The sequence below is a fragment of the Camelus bactrianus genome, chromosome 9 (assembly GCF_048773025.1).
Source record: "Camelus bactrianus isolate YW-2024 breed Bactrian camel chromosome 9, ASM4877302v1, whole genome shotgun sequence".
In the NCBI taxonomy this organism is placed as follows: domain Eukaryota; kingdom Metazoa; phylum Chordata; class Mammalia; order Artiodactyla; family Camelidae; genus Camelus; species Camelus bactrianus.
This window is the reverse complement of record NC_133547.1, coordinates 15,303,605-15,315,060: the sequence shown is the minus strand read 5'-3', so window position 1 is coordinate 15,315,060 and position 11,456 is coordinate 15,303,605. Positions and strand designations below refer to the sequence as shown.

Here is an 11,456-nt window from a genome sequence, read left to right as displayed (position 1 = left end):
GTCCTAAGTCTGGAGGGAATCGTTTGTTTTACTGCGCGAGGTGGGGAGCCCAACAGCTGCTGTGTCTGTGTCTGCAAAGGCCGCATGTCCAGTTCTCTCATGAGACTTGCATCCCGAGCCAGGAGGAAAGGACCGGCTCTGCCTTCTCCCAGTCTCCGAGGCCAGGAGTACGTGCCCCACGCTGGCCCCGCCCCGCCCTGCGTGCGCGCCCCGGCCCCGCCCAGATGTGCGCATGCGCTTCGCGGCCCCGCCATCGCGCATTTCAGCCCTACCACCGGGGGCGCGCGCGCGCGCTCCTCTTCCCTTCCACCCCATTCTCCCCTCCCCCACGACCTACTTTTCTGTCTCCAAACCCCGCCGCCTGCCTCGTCCTCGGCGACAAGAGCCCCTCCTCCGGGTCCCCCGGCGTTCCATCCGGGCCCGCGTTCCACCCAGGCGGCCTGCCGGCGGATGCCGGGCGGCCGCGAAGGCGGTGGCGGCGACCTCCCGCCCCACCGAGACCCGGCCCGCGTGCCCGCCCTCCATCCGAGACAGACAGCGCGCGCGCTCCCCGGGGGCTGCCCTCCCCCCGAGCGCGCGTCGGCCCCGGGCTCGCGCCGCCGCCGCCGCCGCGCGCGCGCAGCTCAAGTAAAGGAGGAAAAAAAAGGGGGAAAAAATAGAAAGCGGCGGCCGCTGCAGCAGCGATCCGCCGCCGGACTGGGCCAGGCCGGGCGGCGGACGCGCGAGCCGGCGATCCAGGGGAGAGGCGACGGCCATCCAGGGCGGGCCGGGTCTAGGAAAAAAGTCGCGGCGGCGGCGGCGGCTGCTCAGGGAAGGAGGCCCAAGGGCCGCGTGCAGCGGGCGGGGGGCGGCCTCGCTGCGTTCTGGAGCCTAGAGCTGCCCGGAGCCGGCCCGCGGGCGAGCGAGCGGAGGCGGCGGCGGCGGCGGCGGCGGCATCTCCTCCTCACATGACCCCACTGTTTGTCCCCGTGATCAGCGCGAGCGGCTCCCGTGTCTCCTCCGTCCCCTCCTGCCGCGCGGCGTGAGCGCCGGGCTCGGGGCCCCCCCGGCCGCCCGCCCCCTCCCCTCCCTCCCTCCCCTCCCCTCCCCTCCCCCCCGGGCCCGGCGCCCCCCCCGCCCCCACCCCCCCATGGACATGCTGGACCCGGGTCTGGATCCCGCTGCCTCGGCCACCGCTGCTGCAGCCTCCAGGTAAGGACGCCCGGCCGGTCCGTGCCCCCGCGCGCCCAGCCCCGGCCCTTTGGCCGAGCGGCCGGGCCGCCATGATCCCCAGCGGCCGCCGGGCCCAGCTCAAAATGGAGGCCGCGAGGGAGGGGGGACCCGCGCGAAATACCCCTGGCCCCCGGTCCCGGCGGAGCCCCAGCCCCAGACTGGGCCGGGCGGCATGGGAGTCCTGCACCTGGGCAGGGGGGCGGGGGAGCGGTTGGCCCTGACCCCCTCTTCTTCCCTTCCTCCCCGCAGTCACGATAAGGGACCCGAGGCAGAGGAGGGTGTCGAGCTGCAGGAAGGTGAGTGCTCGCGGGGTCGACCGGGGCCGCGGCCTGCGCCCGAGGTGGGCACTGGGGGCGCCCCGGCCCGCGCCACCTCTGACCATCCCCCCTACCCTCCTCCGACCGCAGGCGGGGACGGCCCTGGGGCGGAGGAGCAGACGGCGGTGGCCATCGCCAGCGTCCAGCAGGCGGCGTTCGGCGACCACAACATCCAGTACCAATTCCGCACAGAGAATAATGGAGGACAGGTGAGGCTGCGGGCCCGGACCCCGGCGGGGAAGTGGAGGATTGAGCCCAGGGCTGAGCGGGCGGGCTGGGAGGGGCTCGGACCTGGCCCCTGCCCGGGCCCCAGCGCGGGTCTCGCTGCTCTGCCGCCCCCTGCAGGTGACATACCGCGTAGTCCAGGTGACTGATGGTCAGCTGGACGGCCAGGGCGACACAGCAGGCGCCGTCAGCGTCGTGTCTACGGCTGCCTTCGCGGGGGGGCAGCAGGCTGTGACCCAGGTGGGTGTGGATGGCGCCACCCAGCGCCCCGGCCCCGCTGCTGCCTCTGTGCCCCCAGGTCCCGCAGCGCCCTTCCCACTGGTAGGTGCCCAGTAACCTCTGGGGGGATGGAGAAGGGACACTGACTCTGTTTTGGGGGAGCCCCAAGGGTAGGGCAGGTGGGACACAGATGCTGCCTTCAGGTCTTCTGGTCAAATCCCTGTTTTGCACAGTGAAACTTTGGGCAAGACTTTTGGAGCATATTTTTTTCTCTTTTTCTGTAAAATGGGGATCATGGTAACAGGAAAGCCTTTTAGAGTTAAAAGTGGGTCAGTTCACCAAGTGATTGCTGAGTACCTGCCAAGTATCAGGGCTGTGAGACACAGGGAAGAGTGGCACACACAGAGGAGTTACTTACTCTCTGTAGAGAATATGATAAACATCAAACACAGCAACTAGAAGATGGGTTGGGGAACAAAGATGGCTAAGGGTGGCCTCTGTGTCCTCCTACCCCTTAGGCTGTAATCCAAAATCCCTTCAGCAATGGTGGCAGCCCGGCAGCTGAGGCTGTCAGTGGGGAGGCACGATTTGCCTATTTCCCAGCGTCCAGTGTGGGAGATACCACGGCTGTGTCCGTACAGACCACAGACCAGAGCTTGCAGGCCGGAGGTAAAGGAAGGAAGGGGCCAGGGCGGAAGGCAGGGGAGGCAACAGGCCTAGCAGGGAGGGAAGCCCCCAGCCAGTTCTGACTCTGTCCCCATTTGTAGCACTAACCCCTGCTTTTCTTGCAGGCCAGTTTTATGTCATGATGACGCCCCAGGACGTGCTTCAGACAGGAACACAGAGGACAATTGCACCCCGGACGCACCCCTACTCCCCGTATGTGCAGGAGACCTGGCCCCAGGAGTAGAGGACACTGGGAGGGCCTGGTGCGGGGGCCCCAGAAAGGGAAGGTCTTCTGGAATGGGAGCTAGGCAGTTGAGCACACAGCAGGCAGTTGGTGTATTTTGTGGTCAGTTTCTGCTTCCCTAGTTAAAGTAAATAAGATATCCTTTTTCTCTCTCCATGTGGATTTATTTTGCAGAGATAATTTCTAAGTCTGACTCCTTAATAAACATTGGGACAAACGGCCCTGAGATGACTCGAGCCCATTTTTTCCATCCTCTTCTAGGAAAATCGATGGAACGAGAACGCCACGGGACGAGAGGAGGAGAGCTCAGCACAATGAAGGTAAGGTCAGGATGGAGCACCTGGGCCTCACAGGCACGGCCGTGCCCGGTGCTAGAAGTCATAGTTCAGTGGGTGTGCTGCAAGGAGTGTTTGTTGAAGGCTGGGAAGGTAGAAACGGAGGAGAAGTTCATTGTCAGGAGCAGGTAGGCAGGAGGTACCAGCTGCAGTGGTTTGTCATCGTGGCTAGTGACTTTGAGTTAACCACCAGTGTTTTAAATGGCAAGCTTCACATTCACGTATGGCTTTTCTGCTCCTCTTGAAATGCTGGGTTTCTCTGACTCTCCTGGGCCTGCCTTCCCACATGACAGCTCTTTTGCTCAAGTCCTTCATTGCCCTGCCAGCCTGGCTTCCAAAAATGGCTCTGCTCTAAGAGAGGGCACGGCAGAAGATGAAACTGCAGGAAGCTGTGCCTCTGGCTGAGGCTGGAGCATCCTGTCCTTCTCAGTTGGTGTTTACCAAATCCCACCCTCAGGTCACTTTGGCCCTCCATGCGGTACCCCAGTCCCAAACCCCATCAGCAGCCACTGCAGTGGACGTAGCCACTCACCAGTCCAGGGGACACTTCCACCCACACATGTCACTCAGCAGATATTTCCTGAAGGTGGAGTCTAGGCTGGACAGTACATGTTCTGTGTCAGGTCTGGGGCCGGGTCTGGAGTGTCACCGAAGCTCAGGGTAGTTCAGCCTGGTGTCTGACAGAACAATGACTCGGGGTCAGGTGACATTTCTCCAGGGAGGTGGCCTTTGGGAGTGCCTGTCTGGCAGAGGGAAGCGCAGGAAGGCAGGGTGGAGTGAGGCTGCTTTGGGGGTGCTGGTTGGCTTATGGCAGAGGTTCCATGTGGAATGCTTGGGAGAGAGCTGGGAGGGTCAAGGAGGGCCTTGAATGTCAGGGCAAGGCCCTGAGAGTCCAGAAGATGTTTGATTGGGGCTGGACTCATGCAGCTGTGTTCAGCTGCTCGGTGAGCTTAAGCGTTCACCCAGCAGGTATGTTACATACTATGTGCCAGACCCTGTGGTAGGCCTCAGATACAGCAGATAACAGAACAGATGACAGCTTGGCCCTCCCAGGGCGTTCACTCCAGTGGGAGAGACAGAAACTACACAAAGCTACAAAGTAACATCAGGTAGTGAAAGTCATAAATCACTTAAAGGAACGTAAGGCCAGGAAAGGAGGTGCAGGGTTATGGCGGCAGTGTGATCTCTAGGCTTTTCTAGAAGTGACACTTGAGGCCTGAGTGGGCCAGCCACGTTCCCGAGGAGGAGTCCCAGGTAGAGGGGAGCAGCAAGTGTCAACACCCAGGCCTGAGCCGGCACACACTTGGTTGGTGTGTTTGGAGACAAGCAGAATTTGGGAAAGGAAAGAGGAAGTTGGCGGGGTTGTGGGAGGACTGGCCAGGGCCAGACCACGTGGGGCCTTGTCAGAGGCTTTCCTGAGGTCACCCCCCCTCTGGGGTCTTTATTCTAGTTTGAAGGGAAGCCAGCAGAAGATTTGTGTGTGGAGGCTGGGTGGTAAGGGTGATGCGACACCAGAGTCTAGGAAAATGGGCGGTGACTGCAGACGTGAACCTCAGACAGGACAGGAAAAGGACTTGGGGGCGGGTAGGGAGAAGATTCTAAGGCTGAACAATCAAGGTTTTCTGAATCAGTGTTTCATGACGGGGTCAGGTCTGTTTAAAGGGAAGGGGTGAGTTGGAGCTTGGTTTTGGGTGTGGCAGGTTTGAGGGGCCTCTGACTGGCTACCCGGGCAGTCTTGGTTCTGCTGCTGACTGCTTGTGTGACCTTAGGCTGGTTCTTACTCTCTCTGCCTGTTCATAGTCTCCTGTAAGAATGACTTAGCGCAACTACCCCAGAGGCTCATAGCAAGGATGCAGTGCTTTGCGACTGAGCCCCCCAGCAGGGTGTGTGCCTCCTGGTAAGACTGTAGCAAACAGCTCTGGGGGTACCACCCAGCCACCCTCCTCCCCACTCTCACTCTTAGCCTCTCAGAGGATTAATCCACTTCCAAACAGTCTTGAATCTTTCTCGTGCTATAAGTCAGTCTTGCTCATAACCTTGCCCTTGCTCTCCAGGTGCAGCCTGCCCCCTCTCCAAACCTGCGGAGTGTTTGACAACACCCCTCCCCCCGCCATCCCCCATGTACCATGGGCAGTCTGGTTTCTCTACCAAAACGGCTCCATTTAAGGTCACCCACGACGACCTCATTGCCAAGTTGACTGGCTTCCTTTCTTGTCTGCGCTCCAAGCATCTGACCCTGCCTGTTCCCTCCTTTCGGGAATGTTCCTTTCTGCTCTACCTGTCTGGTTCTCCTACACTCCTTGCTTCTCCTTCCTCAGAGGAGGGGTCCCCAGTCACTCTGGGAAACTTGTTAACAATCATGATCTGCAGACTGTCCCTACGAATCGCTGAATGGGCAGGTCAGAAGGAAGCCTGGGAGTCTCTGTCTCAACCAGTTCCCCAGGTGACTCTTCACAGCAGGTGAGCTTAGAAACTGCTTTGTCTGTTGGTGGTTCTTACGGCCCGGCACCTCCTTCCAGTGACCTCGGGAGAGTGAAACATTAGGCCCAGGTTTGGTCACTGTCCCCAAGACCCTGTCCCCAGTTGTCAGTGTTCATCAATTCTCCCGGGAGAGGGTCTGCGAGCTTTCTCCAGAAAAGTATGTGACTCCAAAAAGGCCCTCCAAGAAGGACACCTGCTCCTCGGTGTCCTCCCAGGGCCTCCCCCGCCCCCTGCATATTGACAGCGCACAGAGCTGTCTCTGCGCCATCTCTCTGGAGCTCCGGGCCCGCATGTTGAAGTGCCCTTTCAGAATCTCCATTTCTAAATGTCCTTGAAACACCTTGAACCCAACTTGTCCAAAACAGAACCTGTCCCCCATCCTCCCCCGAGGCTCCTGTGCAGCATTGGTTCTTCCAGAGCAGCAGAAGTTGCCCATGTCACGATTACCCAGCCGGGCCTGAGAGCCCGGCCACCTCCAGCTCTGCCCTCTTCCCTCACGTCCGCAAGTCCTGAGAGGCTGTGCTGAGGTGGAATGGACCTCAAATCTGCTCTTTCTCCTGTATTCCCTCTTTCCCACATTTCTTGGTACCACAGGAGCCCATCTCTGGGCTGCGAAGTCCTGCGGGGCCCTGAGGGACTAAGTACACTTGGTGTGGTGGGAAGTGGGTGGATGGCCCACGGTGAACTGGGGCCTGTGTGTCCCACCTGACGGGCAGCCTCCCAGCACCAGCCACTGCTGCCAGAACCTCTGAGAAGCCAGAGATCCAGAACTTGATGTGAAATCTGATTTTTGAATTACTTTTTCTATTTAATTGGTTTTCACTCTTACTAATTTACTCCTTCTATTTAATTTGAGTTAAATATGCTGGGGTTCCCCCTGCTCCCCACTTTTAAGGATGACTTCAGGCTTTTCTCTTTTCTCAGTACATCCCTTTATTGTTGCAGATTGCAATCTAACACGGCTTTAGCTACGTCCCGTCTGGATATATGTTGTGTTTCATTATCATTCAGTTCAAAACATCTAGCTTTTCTCCTAATTTCTTCTTTGACTTGGGTTATTTAGGAGTGTGTTTAATTTATAAATACTTCTGGATTTTCTGAGTGTCTTTTTGTTAATGACTTTAATCTCGTTTCGTTGTGATTGGAGAACATACCCTATGGATATAATTTCAGTTCTTTGAAATTTATCGAGATTTATTTTATGGCCCCAGACGTGGTCTATTTTAGTAAAAGTTTTTGTGTGCACTTGAGAAGCGTGGCTATCTGCTCTTGTGTGTGGAGTGTTCCCTCAGCGATAACTGGGTCAAGTTGCTTGACAGTGTTCAGGTTTCAGTCCTGATTTTTTTGTCTCCTTGTCCTGCCCATTACTGAGAAGGGGAGTTGATGTTTCCAGCTCTGTTTGTGAATCTGTCTGTTTCTCCCATCAGTCTGCAGATTTTCCTTCTAAGTTATGTTTTGAATATTCTGTGAATATGACTGAAGCACTCTGTGGAACGGACATGGCCTGGGTTTTAACTGATCCTCCTCCATTTCAGTCTGCCCAAGCTGCAGGCCTGACTACATCACCACAGAGGGATGAAAAGGCCCTAGACTCGAGGGCCTAGACCCCTGGGGAAGAGAAGATGAGGTCCAGACCTGCTGGTGGGACATTCAGGTCCTTCACAACTGGTTTTTACAACCTTTTCCTGCCACCCTGCCCCACTCCCCTACCGACCAAAGTATTCCCGTGTCACTGTTTCTGGTTTTGTTTTTTGTTTGTTTGTTTGTTTGTTTTTAATGGAGGCCCTGGGGATTGAACCCAGGACCTCCACTGAGCTATACCCTTACCCCTCATTTCTCGGCTTTTTGACACCTGTCTACCTTATGTCCCTCCTCTCAGAAACCAGCCCAAATGTTTCCTTTCTAAGCCTTTCTTTGCAGAAACACCCCACCCCACTCTCACTCTCACTCTTGGCATTGCTCCACCCTGGCATTGCCCGGGCACTCAGTACAGCCTTTAGTTATAACACGTAATCCTGTGGTGTCAGTGTCTCCTGTTCACGTGCATTTCCTGGTGGTGCTGTGAGTGCCAGCAGGACAGAGGTTGAGTCCACCATGGACTCCGGCCTCATGGAGTGCCCTGCGCACAGCAGGGTGGGCAGTCCATTTTAAAGAAGTAAATGGGAACTGAGGAAGGTGTGCCACGCCTCCCTCCCAACCCCGCCCCAGTGGCCTGAAGTGAGTGCGTGGGGTAGAGCTGCAGCCTGGTGCCCGGGCCCGGGGATGCTGGACTGCATAAGGGTAGAGACAGGCTGAGACACCGTCTGCCGTCGAGATCCTCCGTTGGAACCTTAGACCCAAACATGCTGCCGGCTATGTGGTGGCGGTGCTGCCAGGCCCCGGCTAGACTCAGCTCTGCTGCTGCTTTGGGCCACGGAGTTCCCGGAGACTGTAGGGCATGGCTGTCCCTGCCAGGGAGGTTCACTCAGCACGAATAATGGGGCCCAGGTTCTGTGCACTGGCTGACCCTAGGGCCAGGATCAGGTGAAGCTCCAGCCTGGGCACCGTTCTGACCGTGGTCTGGGGGAAGTTTCGGTGGAAAGAAGAGAGGGAGAAGGAGGGTCTGTGTGGGAGAGTGTTGTCACCTAGGCCAAAGTGAGTGACACTTGGAGGTGGGGAAAGACTGGCCAGCACCGAATGGACAGGACCGAGCAGCAGGAGAGGACAAGACAGTTGGGTTTGCCTGTGAGTGGCCAGGCACGTTCTTTGAGGGAACAGCTGGGTTGTGTGGCAGTGCTGGCCTCAGAAGAGATGAGGAGTAAGGGACGTGCTTCTGGCCCACCCCACCTTTGTCTTCCTCCCCTAGACCCTCACCCAACCCCAAGAAAATGCCCTCTCGCTCTCCTTTCCAGATCCCACTTACCAGCCCTGTCCCCCCTCCTCCACAAACACTGCCTTCATTTGTTCGTGGGCCTTCCTGGCAGGGGAGTTGGGGATTGGTGGGGTGGGGACTTGTGTGTCCTCAGCAGGACCTGTTGCTGGGCAGAGTGGGTAAGGAAGGGCTTTGCTCAGGAAGCCAAACAGGGGTCTTGGCCTGCAATGTGGGCAGATGGCAGGCTGCTGTCACAGGTCGTGACATGGGCCTGGTAAGGAGCCAGAGTGAAGACACGTGAGCCCTGTCTGAAGGGGGCAGCTGCCACTTGACTCAGCAGACATAGTGAGATGGTGGCGTTTTATGAAATAAAACCACAAATCTGGACCGTTTAAGTAAAACCTACCACTAGTTTGCAAACCTGGCCTTCAGGATAGGGTTCATGTTGTTCCTGGGTGGTCCAGTGCCAGCCTGGGTTGCTGAGATTGCTACTGGGGCCCTGGAGAAGGATTTTAAGTAGATGTGAGGCGTGTTCAGACTGTCATTTTCAGGGTGAAGAGGAAGACAAGATCATGGGCCCCAGAACACAGGGGAGACCCGAGGATTGTGGAGAATCAGACGCAGGGGCCATGGGGACTGGAGAGGGGCGCTGGGTCCTGTGTACAGGGGCTCTGGCCTGGTCTTGCCTCCCAAGAATATGTGCCCACCGTAGTCACACCTCCATTTCTCAGAAGAGGCCAATTGTTATGTGGAATTCTAAATGTTAGCTCAAATTTTTTAAAACCTACGGGGCAGGGAAACAGAACGATCCCCACAGCCCCCAGCCATTGGTTCTGCCCTTCAGGTGCCTGTGGCCCTTGATGGCGAGAGTTTCTTTGTTCCTCCCGGGAGGCTGCCTGGGTTCAGATCCCGGCCCCGTGCTGGCTTATGGTGACCTTGGGCCCGCGCTGGGCCTCGGTGGCCTTGGGTCTCCTGGCATGTGCCTTGGGGGTAAATGGCCTCGGCGCAGAGGAAGCCCTGTGACCACAGCCTTGTTCTTGCTGTCATTCCCGCAGTGGAGCGGAGGCGAAGAGACAAGATCAACAACTGGATCGTCCAGCTTTCAAAAATCATTCCAGATTGTAATGCGGATAATAGCAAGACGGGAGCGGTGAGTGTCCTCCGGCCCCTCTGCCCTCGGGGCTGCGGCTGGCCCGCAGAGCCCCGGGCGGCCCGTCCTGGGCTGTGCCGGTGGGCTGAGGCCGGGTGGCGCCGGCTGACGGGTGCCCACCCCGCAGAGTAAAGGCGGGATCCTGTCCAAGGCCTGCGACTACATCCGGGAGCTGCGCCAGACCAACCAGCGCATGCAGGAGACCTTCAAGGAGGCCGAGCGGCTGCAGATGGACAACGAGCTCCTGAGGCAGCAGGTGAGGCCCAGGCCGCGGGCTGTCGGGGGGCAGGAACCCCAGGACGCGGGGAGCCAGCCCCGGGCTGCTTGTCCCCTGTCGTGTCGCAGATCGAGGAGCTGAAGAACGAGAACGCCGTGCTCCGCGCCCAGCTGCAGCAGCACAACCTGGAGATGGTGGGCGAGAGCGCGCGGCAGTGACGCCCACCCCACCGTGCGGCGGGGGCTCTGGCCTCCGCTGTCCCCTTCCCCAGCCCTTAGCACAGAGAGGGACAGACGCCCCTCCCCCAGCTGCGTTTTTTTATAGTAGATTTTTAACAAAAAATGGAGAGAAATCATGCATTTCTGTGGATAAGCGCCCACCGCTCTCCTCAACTTGGAAAGGATGACCCCCCCTCCCCCGACTGTCTGTCTCCCTTCTGGCGGCCCCCACGAAGCCCCGGCACTTCTACTGGTCTCGCCTGGAGGCAAAAGGGAGGAGGACAGAGGCCCTGCCATATGCCTCTGCCTCCTTGGTCTCTAGAGGTACTGAGACAGGGTGCTTACGGGAAGGAGGGGAGCCTATGGGGGTCCCCGGGGCCTGGACCTAAGCAGGGAGGCCATGTCCCACCCCACCTCTTGTTTCTGGAACCCTGCTCCCCTTTGGGTGTGTGAGTGTGTTTTAATTTTCTTTATGGAGAAATGGACAAAAAAAAAAAATAGAGAGAGAGAGGTATTTAACTGCAATAAACTGGCCCCATGTGGCCCCGCCTTGTCTGTCTGTGTATCTGTCCATCTGGGGTATGGGGAGGGGGTCTGGGGCCGGTGCAGAGCTCCTGAGGATAGGGCCTCAGCTGCTGTGTTGGTGTTCCAGTCCCTGCCATCCTGTACTGCCTGTTACCCAATCTGTTGATGATATGGATGGTGAAATTAAGGAATGAGGAGCCTCTTTGAGGCCCCAGGTGTGCATGTATGGCGTGGGGGCAGGGGGAGCTGGGGTCAAGGACACGTCCCATGTTTTTGGAGGAGAGACTGGGGTCTCCCATGTCACCAGTTCATAAAAAAACAAGACTGGCTCTTGGCCTTGCCCCTCCAGGCCGACGCCCTCCCCTCCTCACCAGCCAATGGTGGGGCCTGGCCTTGAGCCCCCCACCCCCAGGGAGGGCAGATGGCCAGGAAGCCAGGCTTGGCCCGTCAGCCTGTCGCCTTGCGCTGTAGCTCTGGCGCCTGTGCTGTGACCCCTGCCCCTGGCTGATGATGAAACCTGGCCTGAGCCGAGATGCAGTGATGCCTAGCGGTGCTGGGGGATGCTGCTGTGGCCCCCGGGGGTGAGTGTGCGGCCCCTCACCAGACTCAACCTCAACCTGTGTGCAACTCCAGCCACTCCAAAAACCTAGGCCTGCCGAGTCTGATCACCTTGCTGGGCTCGCCCCGCTGCGCCCACCCCAGATGCCCCCCGCTGGTCCCTTCCTTCTCTCCCAGAGCCCTGTCTCCTTTTCCTGGCTGTTCCTCTGAGCCTGTTTTGCTGAGAGTGAGGGTGTGT

General features: G+C 58.4%; 1 protein-coding gene across 1 annotated transcript; it reads left to right on the top strand.

The window, feature by feature from the left end:
• The first annotated feature begins 580 nt into the window (after positions 1–580).
• USF2 (upstream transcription factor 2, c-fos interacting) lies at positions 581–10,690 on the top strand. Its single transcript, XM_074369805.1, has 10 exons — positions 581–1,191; positions 1,462–1,508; positions 1,620–1,738; positions 1,875–2,075; positions 2,492–2,642; positions 2,765–2,852; positions 3,145–3,203; positions 9,606–9,700; positions 9,828–9,956; positions 10,046–10,690. Exons 1-10 carry the CDS (start codon positions 1,130–1,132, stop codon positions 10,133–10,135), a joined length of 1,041 nt encoding a protein of 346 aa, XP_074225906.1. The 5' UTR covers positions 581–1,129; the 3' UTR covers positions 10,136–10,690.
• The last annotated feature ends 766 nt before the right edge of the window (positions 10,691–11,456 follow it).

What these genes read in the sequence shown, in the direction of transcription:
- USF2 (XM_074369805.1), top strand. Translation starts at nt 1,130, where the DNA reads ATGGACATGCTGGACCCGGGTCTGGATCCCGCTGCCTCGGCCACCGCT. An exon ending in CGGACGCACCCCTACTCCCC is followed by an intron (nt 2,853 to 3,144) that starts GTATGTGCAGGA and finishes ATCCTCTTCTAG; the next exon opens with GAAAATCGATGGAACGAGAA. An exon ending in GAGAGCTCAGCACAATGAAG is followed by an intron (nt 3,204 to 9,605) that starts GTAAGGTCAGGA and finishes TCATTCCCGCAG; the next exon opens with TGGAGCGGAGGCGAAGAGAC.